Raw genomic sequence first — 27,986 nt, 5'->3', positions numbered from 1 at the left:
GGAAGGCGTGTCAGTGGGCATGCTTATATTAGCGAGTCGCGCTGCATTGCGCCTCTGCGCCCCACTGCTCCACTACTCCGCAAACATGTCTCAGCTGTGTGCCCGGCAGGACGCGTTCACCAAGCCCAAGGTACGTCAAGTCACCCCACGATGACGTCTGAGAGCGCAGAGGACCACTGCGTGGCGCGCTTTTTTCCTGCCTTTTTTTAATTTTTTTACGCACGATGTCAAACAACTCGAATGTTTAGAAAATTAAACAATAAGCTCTTTGTTCCGTTTCATTGTAATTACAAAGAAGAACACAGCTGCATCTCTTAACTGTCATCACACTTTTCATTTAGCAAACGAACTCATTTTTTTTGTCCAGGTCTTGCTTGGAACGTGTGTTTCAATGGTAACTATTCGTGTAGAGTTGTGTTATTCATATTTGATACTTGTAGGGACAACTACAACTGGAATGTTTTGTATTTCCTGCTATTGTACTTTCACTGCACAACATGTGCCCTTTGGAGTGGGTCAACTGCGCATGCCCAGGACAAGTGTAAAATGACAAACCTGTTGGGGACGCAGGGGCAAGGAGAGTTAAACTCATTAAAAATAAATTGCTGCTGTCCTTGGTACACCATCCATTCTTGGTGCTGTCATCCTATTACAAGATGGGCTCAGAGCTGCCACTGCTGTAGGTTTGTGGAGCTGGAACACAAGAATAATCATAATATAGTTCATTTTATTTACAATCAAAAGAAGAAAAAAAAGATCATTATCACGCAAGCATATACGGCATGATAATAACACAACCAAACTGCAAAAGTGTAAATCAACAAAAGGAACGAGAACACTGGAGATGTTTAGTCTAGTACAGGGGTGTCCAAACTTTTTCCACTGAGGGCCGCAAACGGAAAAATTAAAGCATGTGGGGGCCATTTTGATATTTTTCATTTCAAACCATAACAAAATATATGGATTTTTTGTATTTATTTTACCTTTAGGGGTCCCAGGGACCATAATGGGTCTCAGTTATTAAAATGTTAAAAATTAGTCTAATTTGTATTATTTTTTATTTAACGCTTACAGTAAATCTCTATATCAACTTAAAAAAAAGAAAAGAAAAGGTTTTATGGCTTTTCTGTCAAAAACAACTTTTTTTTATATAGTAAAACTGAAATATGCAGTATTTAGTAACTAGAGCCCTAAAATATAAATAATGCAGGACACCGTTGATTTTAATGTTTTAATATTTTTGAGTCATCACAGTGAAAAGATAAATAAAATACCACTAAATATATTTGGGATCCAAAAGGTGCCCCACTCATAAAGTGATACATTTTTATTATTATTTTTTTTTTTTACTTTCATCACTTAAGTTACGAGATCAACTTCAGATATATCTGTCGATTTTACGTTTGAACTATTATTTTGTTTGTTTTATGCTCTCTTGTCAAAGAAAACTTTGTTTTTATATGGCAACTACACAATATATGCAATATTTACCACATAAAACATTTTAAAGTTAAAAATTTGAACCAATTGGAGCTTTGAAAATAATTAATTATAACATGGATTTGTTGTCATTATTATTTTTTTTGAACAGTGGCAAAAAAAGAAAAAGAAAGAAAGACAAAAGAAAAAAAACAGCCTGCATGGCAGCTTTGTGTCAACATTGCAACTTTTTCTCGTTAGATTTCACCTCAATCCACTTTTTTTAATGTTGATTTTTACTTTTTGCAATAGCATTTACAAAATGTGTGGCAGGCTGGTAAACAATTAGCTGCAGGCCGCAAATGGCCCCCGGGCCGCACTTTGGACACCCTGGTCTAGTATTAAGAAAACAACAGGAGAACACAATGTAGGACAGGGGTGGGAAATTCATTTTTACCAGGGGCCGCATGAGCAACCCGAGCACTGCTGGAGGGCCACACCGACAATATTTCAATTAAATTTTGCTTAAACTATTTTTGATATACCGTAAGATAAAAAATAATAATATTTTCATTTAACCTAACTTATCTTTATACAAAAGCAGATGGCTTTTGATGGTTTTATTTTTAACACTTTCTTACACAATGCTTCCTGATGTATAATACAATGCAAACATTTCAATTTCTGTCACTTTATCCTGCCGCCTCTTTGTTGTGAACGTAGCACACCTGTAAGGTGATTGGCGAAGAAGGAGGAAGCATTGCTGTTGCGGAAATGAGGAGTGAGGATAGATGTGCGTGTGGAAAGAACGAGATAAGTTGAGCTATGTTAGTATAGGTTGCTCAATAAAAGTTTAAAAAGAGCGTCAGACTTGGTGTGCACTTCTTCTGGACGCTACAATTGATGTCAGAAGTGGGATGAAATGCCTCCCAGTTCGCCTTGCCATCAAACTTGGGAGTCTTCATTGAGGGCGGAATTCCCCCATGTGTGCTGCACCTGTAGACACTGCCTCTCTCTCTCTCTCTCTCTCTCTCTCTCTCTCTCTCTCTCTCTCTCTCTCTCTCTCTCTCTCTCTCTCTCTCTCTCTCTCTCTCTCTCTCTCTCTGCGGCGAGCTCCTCACGTGGCACGTACCTCTCGATGATGTAGCAGGCTGAGCACACAAGCAGCGTAGTATGCGCAAAGTTTTACTTCTGCCACCAATTGTAGCGTCCAGAAGAAGTGCACACCAAGTCTGATGCTCTTTTTAAACTTTTATTGAGCAAGCTATACTAACACAGCTCAACTTATCTCGTTCCTTTCACACTCACGTCTATCCTCACTCCTCATTTACGCAACTCAAGAAGACAACATCAACTTCAGCAGGTCGTTACACTATATTCTTTAAACACAGCAACATGTGTACTACAAATTAAGCACACGGCTTTACCTTTTCTTGGCAGTCCATGTCTTGTTGAAAACACGCCATTCGTCATCACCTTTTCTTTTTTTAGCGTCTCGGGGATAACCGGGCGGACCGGGCATCACTTGTCGCTGTGCGCCTTCACTAACGGGACATATGCCCATAAATAACACTTTTCAAAATAAAAGCAGCACAGTTGTATTGCACGCACGACATAGATGTTTTTTAAAATTTATTTTGTAATTTGTGATTGCCGCTGCGCGCACGAGCATACGTCCACACGGAAGTCATACAAATAACGCTTTTCAAAACAAAAGCAGCACCGTTGTATTGCACACTCGAAATAGATACTTTTTAAAATTTATTTTGTAATTTATGATTGGCCTCACGCGGGCCGGACAGGGACGTACAAAGGTCCGGATGCGGTCCGCGGGCCGCAGAATGCCCAGGTCTGATGTAGGACAAACACGTCAATTTTGCCACACAATGAGGCAAAATAATATAAACAACTCACAGTATTATAATATGCAGTTGCACATCACTGCAGACTACAGCATCAGTAATAATGTTAAATGAATACATATCTGAGCATTGTTATCAATGAGAGGGACACACTGCTTGTATTGGATCTCATTAGATTGTGTACCCTTTGAACTTAAACGTCTGTCCTTGTCAACTGTTGTGATGAATTTGAGCACTCGGCATACAGAAAGGACACCTGTCCTCCCTGACTCCTCCCTTACTCAAATGACTTCTTCACCACTTCTTTCTTGCACATCTACTGTAGTCAACCATCAAAATATTACTATGAGTAACAACTTTTTGAACACTGTAATAAAATATTTATTACTATTTGTTATTTACATGTTTATTCAAATGTATTGTGTTTGTCTTGTCCACAGGTCGAGCTCCATGTTCACCTTGACGGAGCTATCCGGGTGGAAACAATTCTCGATGTTGCCAGGTAAATTAATTAAATGCTTAAATTTCTTTAAACTAGTCAGTTAATTTACCTAACATAACAAATTCATTTCAGAAAGTGTTTATCTTCAACTTATGCTATGGCTATACACTGATACGTTGATGATATTCATTGAATTAAAGAAATAAATAATCAAAAACACGATAGAGCGTGCAGCCAGATTGGCAAAGCAGTTTAAGTGTGTCACTGCAAGTCTGCACCATACTGAAGCAGAATGAGTCTTTAACGCCAGCCAATGATGTTAACATAAAATCTAAACGTTGGTCATTTACTCATTAAAATATGGATAATCTGCTGATGGTGTGTTTGAATAAGAATAATATTGAAGGAGATAATGTGTAAGTCCACACTCCAAAGTAAATGCTGTAAATTATTAAAATACATCAGGGAAGGGCAAACTACGGCCCGGGGGCCACATCCGGCCCATTGGTCTTTTTAATCCGGCCCGCCAAATTTTAGAACAAAATTAGGCAAAGATCTGTTGTGAGAATTGCCACAACAAAACTGATACTAGACTTTGACGCATTGGCAAAAAAGGGTAATAAACAACACTGCTCCCACTGAAGGAGAATGTAAGTGTTAACCCTGTGATACCATTTTTGTTGTTTCTTTGAGGTTCTGATATGATATTGTTAAAAATAGATGTATAACCCATGTTTGGAAAGTCTACTACTCTTAATCCCAACACATATATGCTTTGAAATGCATCATGTGTTCGGCTGGCCCGTCTGTCAAATTTCAAAAGCATATATGTCTCCTGTGATACATCATAAAACTACAGTAGTATAATGTATTGTTTTTATTAGGGCTGTAAAGTGGTAAAAACATTTAAATCAGATTATTCATGCTCTTGAATTGTGATTCATCATGATTAATCACAGGTTATTACTCGCTTGCATGATTAAAATTTGCTTTAGAAAAGACCCTAATATTTGGACACAAATACAATTTTGTTGTCAGAATGTAATCCAGGGATGTTTTTCAACGTTTCACTTAACTGCAAGTCATTGATTTGCTCCAGAGTCGGGTATAAAGAGAGTATGGCCAACTCGGTGTCAGGCAATCTCCTCAATGATTGGTCAAAAGGCACTCAAATGACTATAGAGCGCCATGACTGCTACTAATTTGGAGCTGATGCCATGTGTCCGTGGCGCTTCTTTGTTACTTTTTCGACGTGTAAAAATGCCCTGCTGTTCAGCATGGGGTTGCTCCACGCACGACAATTGTGAAAAGCTTTTACCGGAAAGAAGACAAGTATGGGAAGTGAAGGTTCACAAACAACGCTGGAGAGCCACTGATTACAGCGACTTCTGCGAGGTAAACACACGACACAACGTCTGCGTTTTTTTCAGGAGAAAACACACAGAAGCTAATATAAATAATAACAGAAGAAATTTAGGAATTTAAGAGAGAAAAAAACGACTCTGTAAAACTAAAATAATGCAATGCGGTAACAGTAGAAGGGAAAGTCAAAAACAAATACAAATGGACAGACACTGAAAGAGTAAAATATATCAAATCTTGGTTGTACTAATAGATTATAAAAATACCTAGTAAACTCATAAAAATATACAACATAAAGTGTCTACAAATACGTCAATAATGAATAAAGCAAAACATTTTCTGGGCCAAAAATCACTCCATATCCTCTAAAGCTTGCCAGTGTTACTATATATAAGTTATTGTGCAGAAATATGGGTAAATAAGTACAAAAGTACACTGTAAAAAAAAATTCTGTAAAAAAACGGTCATCTACTGGCAGCTATGGCTGCCAAACGAAAACCATAAAATTAAAGTAAAACATTGTAAACCAAATAATGATCAAAAACATTATATTTACAGAAATTTTCATGAAACGTTTTGCGGAAAAATAACGTAATTTTACAGATTTTTACTAGTCCTTTGTCGCTCCGTCGATCGCTGGAACGCAGGTGAGCACGGGTGTTGATGAGCAGATGAGGGCTGGTTGGCGTAGGTGGATAGCTAATGTTTTTAGCATAGCTCTGTGAGGTCCCGTTGCTAAGTTAGCTTCAATGGCATCATTAGCAACAGCATTGTTAAGCTTCGCCAGGCTGGAAAGCATTAACCGTGTAGTTACATGTCCATGGTTTAATAGTATTGTTGATTTTCTGTCTATCCTTCCAGTCAGGGGTTTATTTCTTTTGTTTCTATCTGCAGTTAAGCCTGATGCTATCACGTTAGCTCCGTAGCTAAAGTGCTTCGCCGATGTATTGTCGTGGAGATAAAAGTCACTGTGAATGTCCATTTCGCATTCTCGACTCTCATTTTCAAGAGGATATAGTATCCGAGGTGGTTTAAAATACAAATCCGTGATCCACAATAGAAAAAGGAGAGAGTGTGGAATCCAATGAACCCTTGTACCTAAGTTACGGTCAGAGCGAAAAAAGATACGTCCTGCACTGCACTCTAGTCCTTCACTCTCACGTTCCTCATCCACGAATCTTTCATCCTGGCTCAAATTAAAGGGGTAATCGTCGCTTTCTCGGTCCGAATCGCTCTCGCTGCTGGTGTAAACAATGGGGAAATGTGAGGATCCCTTCAACCTGTGACGTTACGCTGCTTCCGGTACAGGCAAGGCTTTTTTATCAGCGACCAAAACTTTATCGTAGATGTTCTCTACTAAATCCTTTCAGCAAAAATATGGCAATATCGCGAAATGATCAAGTATGACACATAGAATCGATCTGCCATCCCCGTTTAAATAAAAACAATTTAATTCAGTAGGCCTTTAATGAAGTGACAATGCTGGTAGTTCCACAGAAAAATACCATTATTTTACAGATTTTTTCTGAATTGTTAAGATCAACCACCTTTAATAAAACAGTTCTGCAGAAAAATACCTTTATTCTACAGCTTGGGTGTCAAACTCTGGCCCGCGAGCCAAATTTGGCCCGCCATGTAGTTTCACTTGGCCCTTGAGGCTATATCAAATGAACACTAAAGCTGGCCCGCCGATCCTCCCGGGAGTCTTCCAAACGCCAGTAAGTGCCCCTGGCTGCAGATCGAGGAGGGGCTAAACTTTTAACCCATGGGTTCAGTTCAACCCCGCTGCAGTCAGGGGTTACTCGATCGAGGAAGGGCTTACATTTTCCCTAAATGTGGGCTGGTCTAAACGTTTTATTGTACATTATAAATAATGTATGGATAGACAAACAAGTCGATCATTAAAATATTCATGCAAGTAACAGCCAATCAGCATTCAACCGTCAAACTCAGTGCAGTGTAGTGCAGTCCGGGGTGAACTGCAGCATGGAGGAGAAAGTGATTGTTGCCGTTTGCGACATGGGTTAAACGTTTTGCACCTCCTCGATCTGCGGGCTGCAGCCAGGGGTTACTCAACGCCAGCCAGCCCAACGAGTGCTGGCCCAGTCACATAACATGTGCGGCTTCTGCACGCACACACATTAGAATGCAACCCATACTTCATCAACAGCGATACAGGTTACACTGAGGGTAACCGAATAAAAAACTTTAACACTGTTAGAAATATACGCCACACTGTGAATCCACACCAAACCAGAACCCTTTGCAGCACTAACTCTTCCGGGACGCTACAAGGTGTGTGTGTGGGGGGGGGGGAGGTTTGGTGGTAGCGGGGGTGTATTTTGTAGCGTCCCGGAAGAGTTAGTGCTGCAAAGGATTCTGGGTATTTGTTCTGTTGTGTTTATGTTGTGTTACGGTGCGGATGTTCTCCTGAAATGTGTTTGTCATTCTTGTTTGGTGTGGATTCACAGTGTGGCGTATATTTCTAACAGTGTTAAAGTTTTTTATACTGGCACCCTCAGTGTAACCTGTATCGCTGTTGATGAAGTATGCGTTGCATTCTAATGTGTGTGTGTGCGTGCAGAAGCCACACATGTTATGTGACTGGGCCAGCACTGGGTCTGAACGATGTTAGAATGGATGAAAAGCGGATGTGACGATAGCTTGTAGAGTACGTTAAAGGTTAATTTGTTCAACCTTGGCCCGCGGCTTTGTTCAGTTTTAAATTTTGGCCCACTCTGTATTTCAGTTTGACACTCCTGTGATAGATTGTTATTATGGACATAGACTTTTATATAACAAGCTACATATTTAACGAAAGATAATTACTGTAATTTTACATGAATTTGAAAGTAATTTAAGAAATCAGAAAATGCTATGTATAATTAATTTGGTATATTTCTGTAAAAAAAATTGAAATATGCATAGTTTGTCATTACTGGCATATTACTTAAAATAACAGGTGGATTGTTTATTTACAGATAATGTCTTCAATTCTACAGTTTTATAAACTATTTAAAAAAAATTGAAAAATTACAGTAGAAATTTTGAGTAAATTAACCATAAAAATAGGATTTTTTTTTACAGTGTACACTTATTCACTTATCATGTTACAAAAAAGAAAGATCAGCGATAATAATACATAATGAGGGATACATAGACTGTTTACGAATACATCGGAGGCAGCCACCACAGTTGACATACTTCACACAAAACTCACAATTTGTCTGTGATTGTTGATCCAAAGCTAATGAAGATTTTGGCAAAATGAGGGTAGTAAATTATTTTTTTGGTCGTTCTGTGTATTTTTTTTTACGTTATTTGAGATATCGAGTGCGCGTTAGAGTGCCTGCTGGTCACTAAACACTGCAGGAATGTAGCAGCAGAGTGCATTAAATACGGCTGCAAAAATATAATTTCATGAAATAAAAGCATGTTTTATTGTAAGTTTATGAGCTGAAGTATGTTTGGAAGTCTAAATAGACATATTATTTTGGTTTATTTCGTCAGAAAAAGACAGCCGCACACATCCTTGGTAGCAGTCATGGCGCCTGTTGTTTAGTTGGCCATACTCTATTTATACACGACTCTGATTTGCTCAAAACTTGGTGACAAGAAATATAGTAAGAATTAAATGCACATTTTCAAAGTATTTGCTATAACATAGCAAACAAGGTACAGATAGTAAACACACCAATTAACAACATTACATAGTGCACCATTTACATCTGCATGTTGTTTGAAGGGGAACTGCACTTTTTTGGGAATTTTGACCATCGTTCACAATCATTATAAAAATCATGACGACGACTGTATTTTAAAGAAAAAAATCCACCAGTTACTACATTACATACATATGTATATATATATATATATATATATATATATATATATATATATATATATATATATATATATATATATATATATATATATATATATATATATATATATATATATATATACACCCCGACTTAAACAAGTTGAAAACTTATTCGGGTGTTACCATTTGGTGGTCAATTGTACGGAATATGTACTGTACTGTGTAAACTGTACTGTTTCATATAATGTATTCTCTTCCTGTGCAATCTACTAATAAAAGTTTAAATTAATCAATCAATGTATATATATATATATATATATATATATATATATATATATATATATATATATATATATATATATACATATATATATATATATATATAGAAAATATTATATCTATATCTATATATAATATTATATATATATATATATATATATATATATATATATATATATATATATATATATATATATATATATATATATATATATATATACTGTATATGTATATATATATAAAACCTCAATGGAGGTGTTAGGAAAGTGTCTGCTTTATAGGCAGAATAGAGTGACTCCCATAGGCTCTATTATAAGTGGACTTTTGATCACATGTATTTACTATTTAAAATGTACAAAAAAAGAAAAACTATTTGTTCTTGTCTTACATAATGGTTGAGAATCATAGGCATTTTCCCCTTTACACATATGTAAGCCAGTTTTAATTTTGTTGGCACAGTTTAATGTAATGTGTAGCGCTAGTTTGTGTGTGTGTGTTTGTGTGTACCCTTAGCTTATGTACCCTTTCAGATGACAGTGTTGATCTCTTTTTGGTACAATACTGACAGCTGTGTTGATAATTATGACATCTTTTTGCAGCACTTTGTGTTCACCGATGTTAAGTAGCATACATGTGCTTGCTGTCTATTTAGTGAAGGTTGTGTTTGACTTATTTGTGATACTTTTGTTGACAACATTGACGCGGGTAAAAAAAGTTGTTTGTCGTTCTTTGCGTAGTCAAGTTGGTGTCAATGTAGCATTCACGCTAACGTCATCCTCACGTATGTGCTTTGCTTTAAGATGATTTTTCAAACTTGTGCGCCGATGATGAGAAAGTTTGTCACTGCAATGCCAACAAATGACCTCAGTTTAATCTAAAATTTCATTGGAGTGTGTTGTGAAATTGGCCGCCTCTCATCACTCATCTTTGCACCGTGTCACAATAAGCGCCATAACAAATAGTGTGATTAATCTTGATTAATTTACGATAACGCAAAATCTTTTTAAATTAATCACATGCGGTAACGTTGGCAGTCCTAGTTTTTATACTTTTATCTTTTTAAAAGGCATGCTAAATGTTAAAATGTTGCATTTTTTAGAGGGCTGTACACCAATTAAATTGATTTCAATTAATTTCAATGGGCAACTTTGACTTGAGATACAAGTGTTTTCAATTAAGAACTTCTTCACAGAACCAATTAAGGTTGTGAACGAAGATATTACTGTAGTATAAAAAATAATCCAAAAACAGTGCATTAAATCACTGCATGTAGAGACACCTCATTAAAAACACAATAGAAAGAAAAAACATTGAGTCAAACTTTGACCTCACCTGCCTCGCCATGTTTTATCACATACTGTATTGTGTGATAGCATCCACAATGGAGTTGGGGCTGAGATTGCTTTAAAAAAGTACACAAAGTCCCTAATACCGTCTTTAATGAGAATCCCTGAACTAGTTTAGTTATAATTGGGGCACATAGATTGCTAACAATGACAATTCACACACAATTTAGTAACTTTAAGGTGTAAACTGATTTGTAAAACAACACTTGGCTGAGAAAAATTTACAACCTGTTAAAAATTAAAAGTAAATATTGGTTTATGATGGTAGTAACTGAACAGTGATCATTAAAAACACACATGCATTATTAGGTGGAAATGAGGCTCTAAATCTAATTCAGTTATTGCTCTCTCAAGTCCTGATTGGTGGATACTTGAGCATTTTGAAATGTTTCAACTTTATGATTTGATGTTCTACTAATTATTTAATTCTACACGTGTTTATAATGATGTGGCTGAATGGATGTCATCGTAGGACAGCAAAACAATATGACCCACAGGCATTAATAAAGTAACCTGAATCTTGCCTTGTCTCTCCAGGAGACGCGGCATCGCTCTGCCGGTCAACACGGTGGAGGAGCTGAGGCAGATTATTATTGTCCAAAAGCCGGCCACTCTTACAGAGTTCCTGGGGAAGTTTGCGGAGTACATGCACATTGTTGCGTAAGTGGTTATATGTCCCCTGTGTTGATAAAGCTTCATAATGAGTAATTTCCTCTGTGTGCGGTGTGTATGTGCTCAAGAGTCAGGGTCCACCTCTTTAGTGTGCGTAGGGTGGGTCAAAGTTAACTCATTTCGATTGTTATTGTGCATGTGCTTCCATAAATCTTTTTTTCAACAGGGCTGTTCTGTAGACCCGGTGACAGCTGGAATATAAGATGTGGGAAGAGGGTTTAGTTGAAATGAAATACAGGACATGGTCTGCAGCATCTAATTAATTCAGTCACCATGGCAACCAGAGACGGTTTCCCCGTGGGAACAACACATCTCAGGGCTTAATTGTTCACAAAACGATGAAAGCTCACAACAATGGAATGTTGCCATGTTGAATGGAACCCTGTGTGTGGAGGCTCCTGAGCCTCAGTATGGTTGTGATAATAATATAGGGAACATGCTAGTTGAGTGTAGCTCATGGAGAAATGCTGTGTGAGCTCGTGGATGTTGTGTCAAGAGTGCGTTTGGGCCCTCATTGAGAGAACGCAGTGCAAATGCTGGAAGCTTTGTTGCTCTTTGTCATGTGACGTGACATCATTACTGTAAGAGTGTAAAGGAAACGTTCACTGTGCCTTTCCTCAATACTAAATAATAGGGTGTGTACTTCTGTCAAGCAGGTTAGGCTTGCTCTTTATAGTCTTTGGTTTTCCAACTTGCATTTGGTACTAGAATGATATCACTAATAGATGTTCATGTTATCAGCACTTGAAGGCACCTGTACTTTTATTATTTTTGACGGCATCTCATCAAGACACATTGGATTAAATCAGTGATGTCCAAACCCTTTCCACTGAGAGCCGCACACTGAAAATTAAAGGATGTGGGGGCAATATTGATATATTTTAGTTTTCAAGCCAATACAATATATAGATTTTTTTAAGAAAAAGTCTGCATGGCAGCTTCGCGTTATTAGTAGGGATGCATAATAAATATCTAACAGATATTTACTGTGCCGATATAAGGAATTATGACATCCTACCAATAAGTCAAATAACATTGAAATAAATTACCCGGACTGTACTGAAGGTGGGTTGAATCAGGCGCTCCTGTTTTCCTGCTCGTCTGTTGTAAAATCCCCCTGAGCTGATTGTGAACAAACATGGCGTTGATCGTGTAGGACTTCTTCATTGTTTCAGAGAAATACATTTGCACCAAATGTTATGCAAACATTCCACAAAGAGGAAAAAACAACACATCTAACCTTATCAGCCACCTGAAACGCTAGCATTGTTCTGACGGTATTTTGAAAGCCTACAAAGACGCCTGCTATTAAAGAAAAGATAGCCGCAAAGGAAGGGGTGCACTAACTACAGTTAAATCATCATTACAAATTAATAATAATAATAATTTTGTACTCCCTCGTCCCAGGAAGAATGCTTTGCGGAAATCTTTTATTTATAGATCTTTATCGCTCTGGAATAACCTGCCTCGAATTCTCACCAGCATTGAAAGTAAACAGGTTTTTAAAAAGAGAGTAATATTTTATCTGAGTTTTTAAATTAGTTTGCTCATTGATGATTTGTTTGTTATATTTATATGGTAATTATTATTCTGTGACTGTAAATTGTTTGCTTGTTTTTTAATTGATGCTTTTATTTTTAATCAGAGCAAAGGGTGGCTATTTTTATTGATGCTTTTATTTTTTTTTCTGTATTGTGTAGTTATAATTATATGCTTTTACTTGTAATTGTATTGAATTGTGGACCCCAGGAAGACTAGTGGGTTGTTGAGGCAACCAGCTAATGGGGATCCTTAATAAAAATCAAAAATCAAATCAAATAGTTATAAATGAGGCAATTGGTTATCGGTATCGGACTTGGATCAGTATCAGCTTGAAAAAAATATTCATAATGCATTCCATTTTTAGGGGCAACATTTCAACATTTTCTTCATTACTTTAAACCTATTAGCTCTCTTGATTAGATAATACAATTCCCTAATTTTCCCTCACAAAAATAACCAATCATTTTGTGTGTAAAGAACATGTTCACATTTTGTATTTAATTGAATGTACTGTAAATAATCATTAAAAATCATTGCATCCAATATTGCATTCAAGAACCTGCTAGGTATGAACAGATGATAGATGAGGAGTTTAAACAGACAAACTCCTCTAACAACTCCTTGCATTTCAAAAGCAGTAGCTGGTGGGGGTTTTAGAGTCAATGTGATAAGATTTATCAGCACCAAAGGGCAAAGTGGTTTATTAGTTGTTTTTTTTCCAGTGGAGACCGAGATGCCATAACGAGGATAGCATATGAGTTTGTGGAGGATAAAGCAAAAGAAGGAGTGATTTACGTGGAGGTCAGATACAGCCCGCACTTGCTAGCCAATACTAAGGTGGAGCCCATCCCATGGAACCAGGAAGAGTATGTCCTAACTTCAACCACATTATCGCAGAGTTGACATCAGGGCTAACTGTATGTTTTTTCCCACTATTGCTCTTTAACACAGGGGCAACGTGAGCCCAGATGAGGTGGTACGACTTGTCAACAAGGGCCTCAGCGAGGGGGAGAGGGCCTTCAATGTCAAAGCCAGGTCCATTCTATGCTGCATGCGCCACATGCCAAGTAATGAACTGCTCACGCGCCCGTCAGCCCATAAAAAGCCTTGTAAGATAAGGCTCTCTACTGCATTGATTAGATCAGGGGTGCCCGTTATGTCGACCGCGAGCTACCGGTCGATCATAGAGGGTGTGTCAGTCGATTGCCAGCCAGGCATTAAAAAAACAGACCTAAAAGTGAGCGATCATTAATCCTCACTATGACGTCACTTTCGTCACTTGATTGACATTCACGGCACCTGAGGGTCTTGTGAGATGACACTGATTGCAGCGAGAGCATTATTAAGAAAAAAATGACAGAGAAGAGGGTGAGAAACACTTTTTATTTCAATAGACTCTTGCGCCGTACCTGCTGTCAAAACCCTAAAGGCCGACTGCACAGTTCCTATCTTCACAATAAAAGTGCTGTTTCAAGGATGAAGCAGCAGGAGCCTGCGCTAACAAAATAAGAGTCTCAGGAAGCCAGAGCGCACACAAGCTAGCAAGCTACGGAGTTTGCCGTCAATGTATTTCTTGTAAAGTGTATAAAAACGAGTATGGAAGCTGGACAAATAAGATGCCAAAAACCAACCACTTTCATGTGGTATTGGACAGAAAGGAGGACTTTATTTCTCCTCCATTTGAAAATGTGGACGTTATCAGCACTACTGTCTTGATTCCAATCGATGCAAGTCATAAGGATCAGGTAATACACCAACTTATATTCTTGTCTTCATGAAAGAAAGGAATCTATATGTGTTAAACATGCTTATATTATCATTAAACACCTTTAACTTGTTAACAAAAACGTCTCTTTTATAAATAAATCAATATAAATTATATATATGAATGAGGTAGATCCCCTCGACTTGGTCAATTGAAAAGTAGCTCGCCTGCAGAAAAAGTGTGGGCACCCCTGGATTAGATAATACGCAGGAGCACCACACAGATCAAAATTCAGAAACATACAATATTGCTCAGCTCAAAATAATTCAGTGGCAAAATACTAACTTCTAAAAAATTCATGTTTTTTTTTCAGGAAGCTTACTCCCTCTATTCCTGAACAGCTTTATACAAAAGGGTAAAATATGTCAAAACATGCACCCCTTCTGTATTACCTGTGCTATCATCTTTCTGACAAATACAGTGCATCCGGAAAGTATTCACAGTGCTTCACTTTTTCCACATTTTGTAGGTCACAGCCTTTTTCCAAAATGGAATAAATCCATTTTTGCCCTCAAAATTCTACACTCCATACCGACAATGTGATTTTTTAAAATAATTTTTTTTAATAATTTTTTTAAAATGTAAATGTATTCAAAATAAAAAATCACATGTACGTATTCACCGCCTTTGCTCAATACTTTGTTGATGCACCTTTGGCAGTAATTACAGCCTCAAGTCTTTTTGAAAATGATGCCACAAGCTTGGCACACTTATCTTTGGGCAGTTTTGCCCATTCCTCTTTGCAGCGCCTCTCAACCTCAAACGGGTTGGATGGGAAGCGTTGGTTTTCTTCCAGGATGTTGCTGTACATTGCTGAATTCATCATAGTCTAGTCAGGGAGCTTGATGGTCACTCTGTGAGAACTACAGCATTCCTTTGTAGAGAGGAGAACCTTACAGAATGACAACCATCTCTGCAGCAATCTACCAATCAGGCAGGTATGGTGTAGTGACGGAAACCATTTCTTAGTAAAAGGTTTGGCAACATGCACTTGAAAAACTCCTAGATTATAAGAAGCAGAATTCTCTGATCTGATGAGACAAAGATTGAACTCTTTGGTGTGAATGTCAGGTGTCATGTTTGAACAAAATTGGTTAAAAAACATGGCCACCATCAAGCAAAACCAACTGCCCATAAGTTACTGACCATTTTTCTAATGAATATACAACCAGGGGGATCTCTTAATTTGCCTCATCAAACACTCCACAACGCTTGGCGCATAGAATTCATTGAATTGTTCCTTTTACAAAAATGTTGATCAACTGTATAATGGAAACCGTTTTAGATGAAACAGGAGCTCATTGTCGTGCATAAATGAACATGAAACTGAAAACATGAGCAATAGCTCATATCAGATAGTACACATGTGAACTCTGCAGCTGCTTCCTGTCCACAGCACTGCTTTTTTGTTTTTTAGCCCTTTACTGAATGTCTGCTTTGCTCATTATACAAGACATCAATGTCCTTGCATGACCTGCGCTGTTATACTTTGTATGGCATGCTGAACAGTATAAAGAATCATCCCTTTTCATTTTAATTTAGCGGATTTGAGTAATATTTGTATACAAAATGCAGTATTGTAAATTGTGCTTATTATATATCCCTTTATTGATTTGCTACAGAACATTAGATACACCAACAGTTGCCTCTTGTGTCCTGATAGCACAAGCAGGTGGTTTGCAATGATAACATACAGTAGGGAAGACTCGAGGGTACAGTAAGGGGAACACAACTCACCCACTGAACGGTAGTGGGTGTTAATATGAGGTGTAGCAAAACATCAGTTTCCCCCAGCTGTTAAAAGTCAAACAACTGTTGTACATAGTTTGCACCAATTAGTAGCACTAAAACCCCACCAAGAACATTTACTTCTATGTCATTCATCATTGCAACATTTGAGCGGGCAACATTTACTCCGTTACATTTACTTAAGTAACTTTTTTGGATAAATTGTATTGTCAGAGTAGTTTTAATGTAACATACTTTTTACTTTTACTTGAGTATTTTTGACAAGAAGAAACATTACTTTTACTCCGTTACATTAAGTTTAATTTTGATTGTTACATTTATTTATATAACAATTATTTATAATGATCAATCATGGCTTGCAAAGACATATTCTTATGTCAGTGACCCTGCTTCCGCCAGGCACTGTCCCATGACTGTTTGGCCAATCCAATGTAAGCAGTAGTGATGTTTAATTCCATTTCACCAATCAAACAAGCACAAAGTATAGCTATAGGAAGCTGAAATAAGTCAGTATTTTTTAAAGTATATGATAAAATAGAGACCTTTTTACTGGTTTAATAAGTGTCAGAATGTTCCCAAAGAAGACACCTTAATTGCATGACATGACCCCAGCACAGTGGTCCCCAACCTTTTTGTAGCTGCGGACCGGTCAACGCTTGAAAATTTGTCCCACGGACCGGTGGGTATTTAATTTTTTTTTTTTTTTTTTTTTTACATAAATAAATCCAATCATGTGTGCTTACGGACTGTATACCTGCAGGCTGTATTGATCTATATTGATATAGAATGTATATATTGTGTTTTTTATGTTGATTTCATTAAAAAAAAAAACACTTTTTTTTTTTTTTTTTTTTTTAATTCTTGTGCGGCCCGGTACCAATCGGTCCGCGGACCGGTACCGCGGCCAGGTGGTTGGGGACCACTGCCCCAGCACATCCCAGCTGTTTGAGAGAACTGCTGAACATCCATCCATCCATCCATTCATTTTCTACCATTTGTCCCTCTCGGGGTCAGAAACCTCCTAAAACAGTTGACTAAAAAGCAATCTTTCTGTATGTCTTTGATGATCCTAATAACCACAAGCATCATTAAGCACATTAAAACATTACCAACAACATTAAAAAGCAGTGGAAAGTTGTACTTATTTGTTAGATCCGTAGCTTCAAAGTAACTAGCTCATTAGCATGTAGCATTATCATCTTCTACTGTATTTACATCTAACATAGCTAAACAAGCTGAAATGACCACAATCGCCCCCTAGTGTACGAGAGGCACACTGTATGGCCAACAGTCACATTAGAGCAGTGGTTAAATGATAAATGATAAATGGGTTATACTTGTATAGCGCTTTTCTACCTTCAAGGTACACAAAGCGCTTTGACAGTATTTCCACATTTACCCATTCACACACTGATGGCGGGAGCTGCCATGCAAGGCGCTAACCAGCACCCATCAGAGGCAAAGGGTGAAGTGTCTTGCCCAAGGACACAACGGACGTGACTAGGAAGGTAGAAGGTGGGAATTGAACCCCAGTAACCAGCAACACTCCGATTGCTGGCACAGCCACTCTACCAACTTCGCCGGTTCTTAACCTTGTTGGAGGTACCGAACCCCACCAGTTTCATATGCGCATTCACCGAACCCTTCTTTAGTGAAAAATAAAATGTTTTTTTTCAAATTCAAGACAAAGTTATATGTTTTTGGTAACACTTTAGTATGGGGAACATATTCTAAGTAACAAAGCCTTAATTTAGAGTTATTTGGTTAGGGTTAGAGGGTTAGGGTCAGGGTTAGAGGGTTAGGGTTATAATAAGGCCATGCCAAATAAGGCATTAATAAGTACTTAATAATGACTAGTTAAGAGCCAATATTTTACTAATGTGCGTGTTAATAAGCAACTAATTAATGGTGAATATGTTCCCCATACTAAAGTGTTACCATGTTTTTTTACTGGTGCACAAAATTAACCGTGCATGAACATCACCTTGTTCAAACAACAAAACCAACACAGTGCATAAACTCACAACAAATTACACACCTGCAAATCAGTCTGATTTCTGCTGTTGCCGTATCCGTAATACGCCGATAAGGAGACATTTTTATTTACACGATGAGTGTAACGGGTGTGTCTTGACCTCCGCCAAACCCCTGAGCCCGACTCACCGAACCCCTAGGGTTCGATCAAACCCAGGTTAAGAACCACTGCATTAGAAAGAAGAGCAGGGAAACTAAAACTTCACATGCAGTTGTGAAAATAGAAGAAACTGAAGACTAATTTAGTACCGGTACATAAAAATGTACTGACTGTAAAAAGTGACATGACGTCAGACAAGGCAGAAAAAAAAATCAAAATCAATGATAACTTTTAAGATAGTAAAAAGAACATTTATACCATGTGTTGCCATGTGTGTCAGTAGAAATGTTCACATTTTAAGAATTCTACTTCCAACTAGAGAAAACATGTTGAAGTAAATAGTAAAGAAATATTATGTTTTACAGACACACACACCAACTACAATTGTAGTCCAAGAACCATTAAAAAAACTACTAAATTAATCAGAAGTTAATCACACATTACTCAATACTTGAAAAGTTTTTTTTACAGAATACTTACTTAAATAAGTAGTTTGATGACTATTTTTTACTTTTACTTGAGTCCTATTATTCTAAAGTTACAGTACTCTTACTTGAGTAACATTTTTGGGTACTCTACACACCTCTGCATTTGAGTCATCTTACCTAAAACAGTAGAATGTCTCAAAGTTCACGCTTACCCATTTTGGCTGTTCATATCAAGTGATAATGCATTTTGATTTACTTCCCTGTATGTGTTTTGTATGTGTGCAGGCTGGTCCGCAGATGTTGTGGAGCTGTGTAAGAAGTTTCGCAACGAAGGAGTGGTAGCCATCGACTTGGCGGGTGATGAGTCACTCAACTGTGAGGCCTATCCAGGACACCGCAAAGCCTATGAGGTGAGCGGCTGCCTCAAGAAATACAGACAACAGAAAGCATCAGTAACCGTAATTATGTATGTAATTTCTGGTGAACCTCACCTAATTGTAGATATAAAAACCTTGTCCAAAGCACTCCGCTTGAGTTTCAATGTTTTCACTCCAACTGTCAAAACCACTACTACTGTATATCTGGCCCTGTTCCTCTATGAGAAATGTTACGTTACCACAAAGAGAACCTGTCACACCCCGCCTCGGGTGAAGGTAATGTAACCGTTGCAAACCAGACTTTCAAATCAAGGATGGCAAGGCACGCAGTTGGTAACAGTTTACAAACATTTATTGAAATCCCAAAAAGTGTCAAAAGGTGAACAATGACAGGAAAACAAAGCACCTACACTCTGTAATGGTAATAAACAGAGGCAATATTAGTATTGTATATTATATATAGTACATTTATATTCTAAATACATTTCAAAGTTGCATGCTTTAAATAGGCCTATATAATTCATCAAAATAAGCATATTAAAAATAATCAAAATGTAAATCATCCATTATAACAAAATACATGTATTCATAATCAAAGGTCAATAATCAAATATGTCAAAGTAAAGAATTAAATAATCAAAACAGATTTAGCAAAATCTATTAGCAATCAACAAAACTCATTTAACCGGTTACAACACAACATCTCATCAAAATAATCACCTCAGTAGATGATGCATGAAGATCGAAACTCCTGCTCAGGACAGAGAACCTCCTCTGGCAGTGACCAACAGCAGACTGTCAGAAAAACGGCATTTTCCAACTTAAATAGCCCATAGCTCCGCCCACTAGCTGGGACCAATTTGACAGGGGGAATTAAGAAAACAGTTATTTTGCAAATTACACCATAAATAACCATCACATGTCTAAAAAGTATTCACATAGTACTTTTGCATGTGTAGAGCAGTCATTTTTGTACACAGTATATTCAGGCTTTAGACAACACAACTTTCAAATGTCCAGTGTCCTTCTGTAATACCCAGCTTTTGATAATCATGGTTCGACCCAAATTTGGCCTAATTAGTGAATGCAGGTGTGTTCACCTATATAACGCCCTCAACCCCACCCTGACTCTTTTAGTCAACTGTTCAGAGCCATGGTGGGTGACAGGTAACAATTTGTTTGTTGAGCACATGCTTTTCACTAGCTAACAAGATTGAATGTTTGTAGTTTGTCCATGTTGAGCTTCCCAACAAATGTGCACGGTTTGTGAGGAAGTCCAAAGGTCAAACAGTGACAGTGTGGGGTCAAACTGTCACAGAACCTCTAATTCATAAGGTTGCAATAGTGGAGGCTTGTTCTTGTAACCTTATCTCACCATGATAATGACACGTAATAAAACTAATCACAATTCAGAATAGGCATATAACTGGTCTGTAAATAAATAAACGTAGTCATAAAATTGTACGTTATTGCGCACATTCACTTTAAGGCACAAATCTAACTAATCAGAGATGACGAAGACTAGCAAAAGAGAGAGAGTTCATCATTCAAAATGTTTATTAGAAATGCAAGTTTTTCCCTTATCACCATGTTTAAGATGGTATATTATGTGATCTGTGAAGAGGTGTTGGTCTTTGGGTGTGACTATTTGATCTTTTAAAAGGAGTACATAGAATGTACATTATGTTAATGTTGCTCAATGTGGCTGTAATTGGTGGTCATTGTTCTGAAAATGTTTAAGTAAGTCATAATTCTCTTACCAGAAACATTCTTGACTGGTTTCTTGACTCCTAAAACTATTAATCAGATTGAATAACTAACTAGTTGAACCAGCAATCGGATCTCCTTGATAAAAAAGGGTCAATATAGTTTTATATCTATTTACAGTATTAGGGTGGTTGTGAAGCCAGCATAATATTGAAACTGTTCTCACACAGTGAGCAGCTTGCCTCAGGATAGACCTAGACCTAGAGTGTTCAAAAAGGAACTCAAACAAGGGCTTTGGTTTCAGGTCCTCTTGTCAAATATGCAAAGCAATGCATCTTACAAAGCAAACTTAACTTAGGCTGCTGTGCTAACTGACCGTTGTTTTGCGAAAGTGTGACATATTCTCGGGTAGATTTTACTGATATTTTCTCTGCTGGTCTTTGTTGACAGGAAGCGTTGCGTTGTGGGATCCACAGAACAGTCCATGCAGGAGAGGTGGGACCGCCCTCTGTGGTGAAGGAGGTAGGACAATAACATGAGACATTCCTAACACATATTGATGAAGCTGCAGTTGACAAAAGTGTTAGGCCATGTGTTAAAAGACGCAGCACCGTACAATGTAGAACTGTTTAGTTGGATATAATACTGTGTGTACTGTATATTGTTGTTGAAAGTGTGGGCTCTGTACCGAGGATGTCGTTGTGGCTTGTACAGCCCTTTGAGACACTTGTGATTTAGGGCTATATAAATAAACATTGATTGATTGATTGATTGAAAGTGTCCAGGGTAGCACACACTTCACATTGCCAGGTTTGTCTGAAATGTATCTAATGACAGGATTTAGTCACTTCTACTTTTGATTGATTGATTGAGAATTTTATTGACATCTTAAATAATTTAATCCATGTAATGCTTTAAAAAGGCAAATGGATGTCACAAAAAGCCAAAAGGCTTGTTTCCATTGTGGTCCAATAAGTATTCATCACATTTGATACATTCAATAATAAAATATATATAACCTGTAACATGTATATAATATGTAAAAAAAAAAAGGATAAATTATGTACATATACACAGTATACATGTCAGGTGATTTGAAAAAATATATATACAAAAAATGGGGGGGGGATTGTATGCTATGTACACATCCTCATGGCCCCTGTCTGATATTTTAGGCTGTAGAGGTGCTGAAGGCTGAACGAGTAGGACACGGTTACAGGACCCTGGAGGACACAGCGCTTTACAAACAACTATTGGCTCAAAACATGCACTTTGAGGTGAGGAGGCATCCTGATGTATCATGGAAGATTTCCCTACCGTGTTGCCATACACTGCCCCCCAGTGGAGAATAAGAGGACTGTCCCACCATTGCTTCTTTACTTCCAGGTGTGCCCCATCTCTAGCAAGCTAACAGGTGCCTGCAACCCAGACTTCACCAAGCACCCTGTCATCACGTAAGCTTTTCCCAATTTAGCACGGAAGTCAGTGTGTAATCCATTTTTGCTATGTCTTTTTTGTTACACTAAAGTGCCCTGCTCGGATTTTTAATAATTTTGCAATTCCATCAAGTCAGTCTGCATGTATTTCATTCTCCCACCGTGAGTTAGGTTTCTGTTTCAACCCCGCCTTCCTATACTGTCAGACTTGGGTGGCTTTGCACTTCAATACCACTGATTTGCTGTATTACTCAGTGTGTGTGTATGTGTGAGCGCGCATGTTAAGCATGGAGCATTTGGCAAATACATGGCCCGATGTTAAATAGAGAGACATACTTAGTCCATCGGTGTATTCAAGCCCTTCTCTAAAATGAGTGAAAGTAATTCAAAGTAACACACAAGTAGTGTATTTTTACATTTACATTCAAATTCAAGGCCCTGCGATGAGGTGGCGACTTGTCCAGGGTGTACCCCGCCTTCCGCCCGAATGCAGCTGAGATAGGCTCCAGCGACCCCCCGCGACCCCAAAAAGGGACAAGCGGTAGAAAATGGATGGATGGATTAAAATTCAATAAATGTAATATAGATAATTACCATACTTTTCGGACTATAAACTGCTACTTTTTTTCGGCTTATACAAAGGTGCGGCTAGTCTATGCATTGTTCTTAGCTAACGGCTAAATTCTGGAATGGATTAAGCAAATATATCAAACGGTATACTAAAGTGATCCACTTTAAGAAACTGTTCAAGCTCAAAGTGTTTACAAAGTACAAGGAAGAAGAATCCTCATAAACATCCATCCATCCATTTTCTACCGCTTGTCCCTTTTGGGGTCGCGGGGGGTGCTGGAGCCTAGCTCAGCTGCATTAGGGCGGAAGGCAGGGTACACCCTGGACAAGTCACCACCTCATCGCAGGGCCAATATATTGTACCTTATTAAAAATTGACACAATCGTATTTATCTCATAAAGGATGAATCAACACATCAATGACTTTTCTGTTATGTTTGATTAGCCGTTTGGAAACAGTTAAGGTACGTAAATATCTAATTTCACAACATACTGGTGTATATCTGCAGCTAATGTATGAAAATATTTTTTTTCCGAACATTACTGGGTGCCGCTTATATATATTCGAGCAGCTTATAGTCCGGAAACGTTGGTACTTCCACATTACAATAACAGATTATGTAAAATATTTCATATTTTTGAAGTAACATGCCCAACACTGAGGAAACCATATACAATCTATACACACGTTTGTTGATGCAGTTTCAGAAAGGACAAAGCCAACTACTCCCTAAACACTGACGACCCGTTGATCTTCAACTCTACCCTGAACCTTGACTACAGTACCGCTCAGGAGTATATGGGCTTCACCCAGGAGGAATTTAAAAGACTGGTGAGGTCAAATTTAAAGCCGTTTTCATTCACAGGACATTTTTTCCACCATCTAAGCGCCACATGGGTCTATGTTCCTGTATGGAAGTGATCGATGGACAACAATTGAAGTCTAAGCAGTTGCGGCCACCTTTTCCTCCTGCAGTCACTTGAGCCTGAGTTAGGCTGTTTTTGACGTTCTCTTTAACAATCAGCTGCCCAGATGCTTGGGGCAAGGTTCTCATTTATTGCTCCGATAGATCACAACAAAAACATGAATATGTAAAGGAATGAACTGATTGTGTGATGCTGTTGGAAAACTGTTGGCTAAACTTGTTAAGCAACCAATGAGCAGGGCACTTTACCCATTTTACTACAGTTGACTGTGTTCTTGTTAAAGTAAAAGTTAAAGTACCGATGATTGTCACACACACACACAAGGTGTGGTGAAATGTGTCTTCTCATTTGACCCCCCCCCCATCCCATTGTTCGACTGGGAGGTGAGGGGAGCAGTGAGCAGCAACAGTGGCCGCACTCGGGAATCATTTTTGGTGATTTAACCCCCAATTCCAACCCTTGATGCTGAGTGCCAAGCAGGGAGGTAATAGGTCCCATTTTTATAGTCTTTGGTATGACTCGGCAGGGGTTTGAACTCACGACCTACCGATCTCAGGGCGGACACTCTAACCACAAGGCCACATTACATTAACATTACAAACACAAGACATAACAAGCCAGCTTGTTTTAATATGGCTGCTCATAAATATATTAGTCACAGCAGTGGTGTGCCATCAGGGCCATCAAGGCCTTATCTGCTGGCCTAACATAACCAGAAATCATGATCATAATTAAAGATACAATTATTTTTGAATTTACTTACCCTAAATATCTAAAATTATTCATATTCTTTACATGTCATATTATGCACGTTCCAGTGCTGTTGTTTTTAGTTTTAGTTTGTATCCAATCAGAATTCAGCTAGCTTATGTTGCCATGCTGTACCAAATCTGCCTTCAGAATCAACAATGCGGGCGTCCGTGCACTCTAGGCCGGGGTCGGCAACCCAAAATGCTGAAAGAGCCACATTGGACCAAAAATACAAAAAACAAATCTGTCTGGAGCCGCAAAAAATTCAAAACCGTATATAAGTCTTATAGTGAAGGCAACACATGACGTAAGTGTCTATATTAGCTATAATAGCCTACTATCAAAATTACTATGTGTCGCAGGCTGAAGCAAATATTCGTTGACAGAAATGTTGAAATTGTATATATTTATTTTACACATTTTTATAACATTAAAAACCATTTGTAAATCAGAGGCTACCAGAAGGTGAGATAACTCCTGGAAATGACTGGCTTTTAATGGCCAAAGGTATAGGTGTGTGTGTCCAAGTTAAAGGAAACATCAAGCTGTCTTCTTTTAATACAAACTTTGTAGATTTATTACAATCTTTGGCAAGCTAGGTAATGTTTACTGTGGTCTGGAACAACATGGCACACAAACAACTACCTAAAATGCAGCCAATATTACATACAGATAATGTGTTGTGACTCGTGACACATGCAAAACAAAATTATATACAAAGAAGATAAAAGTAAAGGATATTAAATTATCTCAAATATACCTACAGATGAGGCATAATGATGTAATATGTACATACAGCTAGCCTAAATAGCATGTTAGCATCAATTAGCTTGCAGTCATGCAATGACCAAATATGCTTGATAAGCACTCCACACAATTCAATAACACTAACAAAGCTCATGAGTCTTTGTGCATTCACACACAGTATAAAAGGTTTAGTGGACAAAATGAGACAAAGAACGAGTGGCATAAAATATGTCTTTCTCTTGCATCATTGAATAAAGTTATACATGTTAACAAACTACGGTGAGTTCAAGGACCGCCAAAATTAGTAGGACAAAACGGTGGGATTTCTAACAATTAGGGAAGTTTGTGTCATGTTGTCCTCCTACAGAAACCCTAATAAAACAAAAATATTTTTTTCCCCCCATCTTTTTCTATTTTCATACATTTTTGAAAAAGCTCCAGGGAGCCACAAGGATGGTGCTAAAGAGCCGCATGCGGCTCTAGAGCCGCTGGTTGCAGACCCCCACTCTAGGCGATTGGGGACATATAGATAGACAGTTGCGATAGCCAATCAGATCACAAGTTGTTGTCGTTAAGGCCTTCTAGATGGCCTCACGTTGAAAGCGACATTTACGCGTCCTGTGATTGGATACTCAACGGGACCGTTAGCGGATGAATTTGAGAACACAGAGTTGAGAGATAGTTGCGATAGTCAATCAGAACACAAGTTGTTGACAGTAGCTGTTTTGTTACAACTAAAAGTTGTAAACTCTTATTAAGGTGTGTCATGCTTGTCATTTAATTAAATAAATAAATAAATGGGTTATACTTGTATAGCGCTTTTCTACCTTCAAGGTACTCAAAGCGCTTTGACAGTATTTCCACATTCACCCATTCACACACTGATGGCGGGAGCTGCCATGCAAGGCACTAACCAGCAGCCATCAGGAGCAAGGGTGAAGTGTCTTGCCCAAGGACACAACGGACGTGACTAGGATGGTAGAAGGTGGGGATTGAACCCCAGTGACCAGCAACCCTCCGATTGCTGGCACGGCCACTCTACCAACTTTGCCACGCCGTCCAGGGCATGTGGTCAGGGCAGTTAATATATCTTTGAGAAGTGTGTACTTTGAATCAAACTTTATTGACCGGAAGTTCCATAAGCCAAGCAGATCAATTTACGGTATATGTTTTAATTGCTGATGCGTTTTAATTTATTTTTAAATGCGCCAGAAAATAACTCGTTTTGTATGCTGTTGATGTGATTCAATGCACGGTAGGGTGTAAATGTCTTCCTATATAGTATTTCTCCAGCAATGATTATGTGGTGACATCAATTGTTTTTTGAGAGGTAATCATTGAAGTCAAAGATCACTGAAGGCCTAGGTGGGAAACGCACGGCCCGCCACTGAGTCACAGTAATTATAAATGTTTTTCTCACCAGTATCTTCAACGAACTACATGTTTCACTATCTGTCGGCTTTACCAAGAGCAGTGTGATTATTAAAATAAAATAAAAAACACAATGTATTTTGACACTTTACACAAAGCTAACAGGTGTGCTACCAATACTGGCTAGCACTAGCACCTCACAACTTCTCCCAGATTCACACGGTAGTCCAGTGCCACCTAGTGTTATGTAGGTGGAATACCATGTAAACTATGTATCTATTTCAGTAAATCGATTGTGTGTGTGGGTGTACAATTAGTCAAATAGATTAGTGAAATTAATTGTACTACCTAAAATCAAATGTGTGCAGTAAAAATGTGCTTTGTGGGCTTGTTTTGTAGAACATTTGTTCAGCGGAGTCTTGCTTCTTACCTGAAGTGGAAAAGAAGGAGCTACTGGTCAAACTGTACCAGGCCTATGGTATGATACAGAGCACTGCCTTTTGAACCCTGACGCGATGCTGCTCTGTAACCTTTACCTCCACAGCCGACGCAAAATAATGTCTTGATCCTCTCCTGCCTGCTTCTGGACACTATATGAAATATGTTTTTCATATCACTGCAATCACCTAATGTGTTAATGCTCATATACCTCAGTTTAAAGAGCAGCTTTCTGCTGGTGCTGCCGTTTGAAAGGGTGACAATTTATAAACAGTGTTATGCAATATTTACAACTAGCATTCTTTGTGTTTACATCAGTGGACATGTCAGGCGTACAGAACGTTGTACAGAAACAATCTTCCATTCCAAAAGGTACAATGTTCTTTTATTCTATGGCTATGGGAAGATTGTGGTGAAGAGGAAATGCAAGCTAAAGTATATTAAAAAAGGAGACATCACTGTGAAAAAAGTAGTTAAAAAGATCCAATGTCAGACCAACATGGATGCAGGATTTATCAGGTAAAACAATTCAAAACCCAAAGTCTTACATTTGATTATTAGGTAGCGTACTACTGTCATAGAGCCACGCAAACAATTTAGTTTTTTTCAGAATCAACTTTCAATCACTTGTGATGTATGTATTTATTTAAAAACATTTGTTCAGTAATTCCAAGAATAAAAAGCACTTCCATTTATTACTGCCACATTTAAGACAACACACCTTTGAATAAAATAAAGCTGTTAAGAAACTTGCCTGCAGTGTATTTCTTTATGCGTCCTCAATTTGTCTTCATTGTGAAATATTTAGTCAGGCAGAACATAGCTTTGCAAGGGAAATGG

At 38.0% G+C, this 27,986-nt stretch overlaps 1 protein-coding gene across 1 annotated transcript; it reads left to right on the top strand.

Moving 5' to 3' along the window:
• On the top strand, window positions 1–27,883 carry ada (adenosine deaminase). Its single transcript, XM_062053487.1, has 11 exons — window positions 1–130; window positions 3,722–3,783; window positions 11,071–11,193; window positions 13,470–13,613; window positions 13,699–13,814; window positions 19,109–19,233; window positions 21,358–21,429; window positions 22,083–22,184; window positions 22,294–22,361; window positions 23,616–23,745; window positions 27,108–27,883. The coding sequence occupies exons 1-11, from the start codon at window positions 20–22 to the stop codon at window positions 27,210–27,212; spliced, it is 1,158 nt and encodes a 385-aa protein (XP_061909471.1). The 5' UTR covers window positions 1–19; the 3' UTR covers window positions 27,213–27,883.
• The last annotated feature ends 103 nt before the right edge of the window (window positions 27,884–27,986 follow it).

Source organism: Entelurus aequoreus, linkage group LG07, assembly GCF_033978785.1.
Source record: "Entelurus aequoreus isolate RoL-2023_Sb linkage group LG07, RoL_Eaeq_v1.1, whole genome shotgun sequence".
NCBI lineage: Eukaryota > Metazoa > Chordata > Actinopteri > Syngnathiformes > Syngnathidae > Entelurus > Entelurus aequoreus.
Note: the sequence above shows the minus strand (reverse complement) of the source record. Positions and strands in the feature narration are given on the sequence as shown.

Excerpts from the sequence above, each read along its gene's own strand:
- ada (XM_062053487.1), top strand. The coding sequence starts at position 20 with ATGCTTATATTAGCGAGTCGCGCTGCATTGCGCCTCTGCGCCCCACTG. Across the intron at positions 13,614-13,698 it reads ATCCCATGGAACCAGGAAGA|GGGCAACGTGAGCCCAGATG; the intron begins GTATGTCCTAAC and ends TCTTTAACACAG. Across the intron at positions 13,815-19,108 it reads CTGCATGCGCCACATGCCAA|GCTGGTCCGCAGATGTTGTG; the intron begins GTAATGAACTGC and ends GTATGTGTGCAG.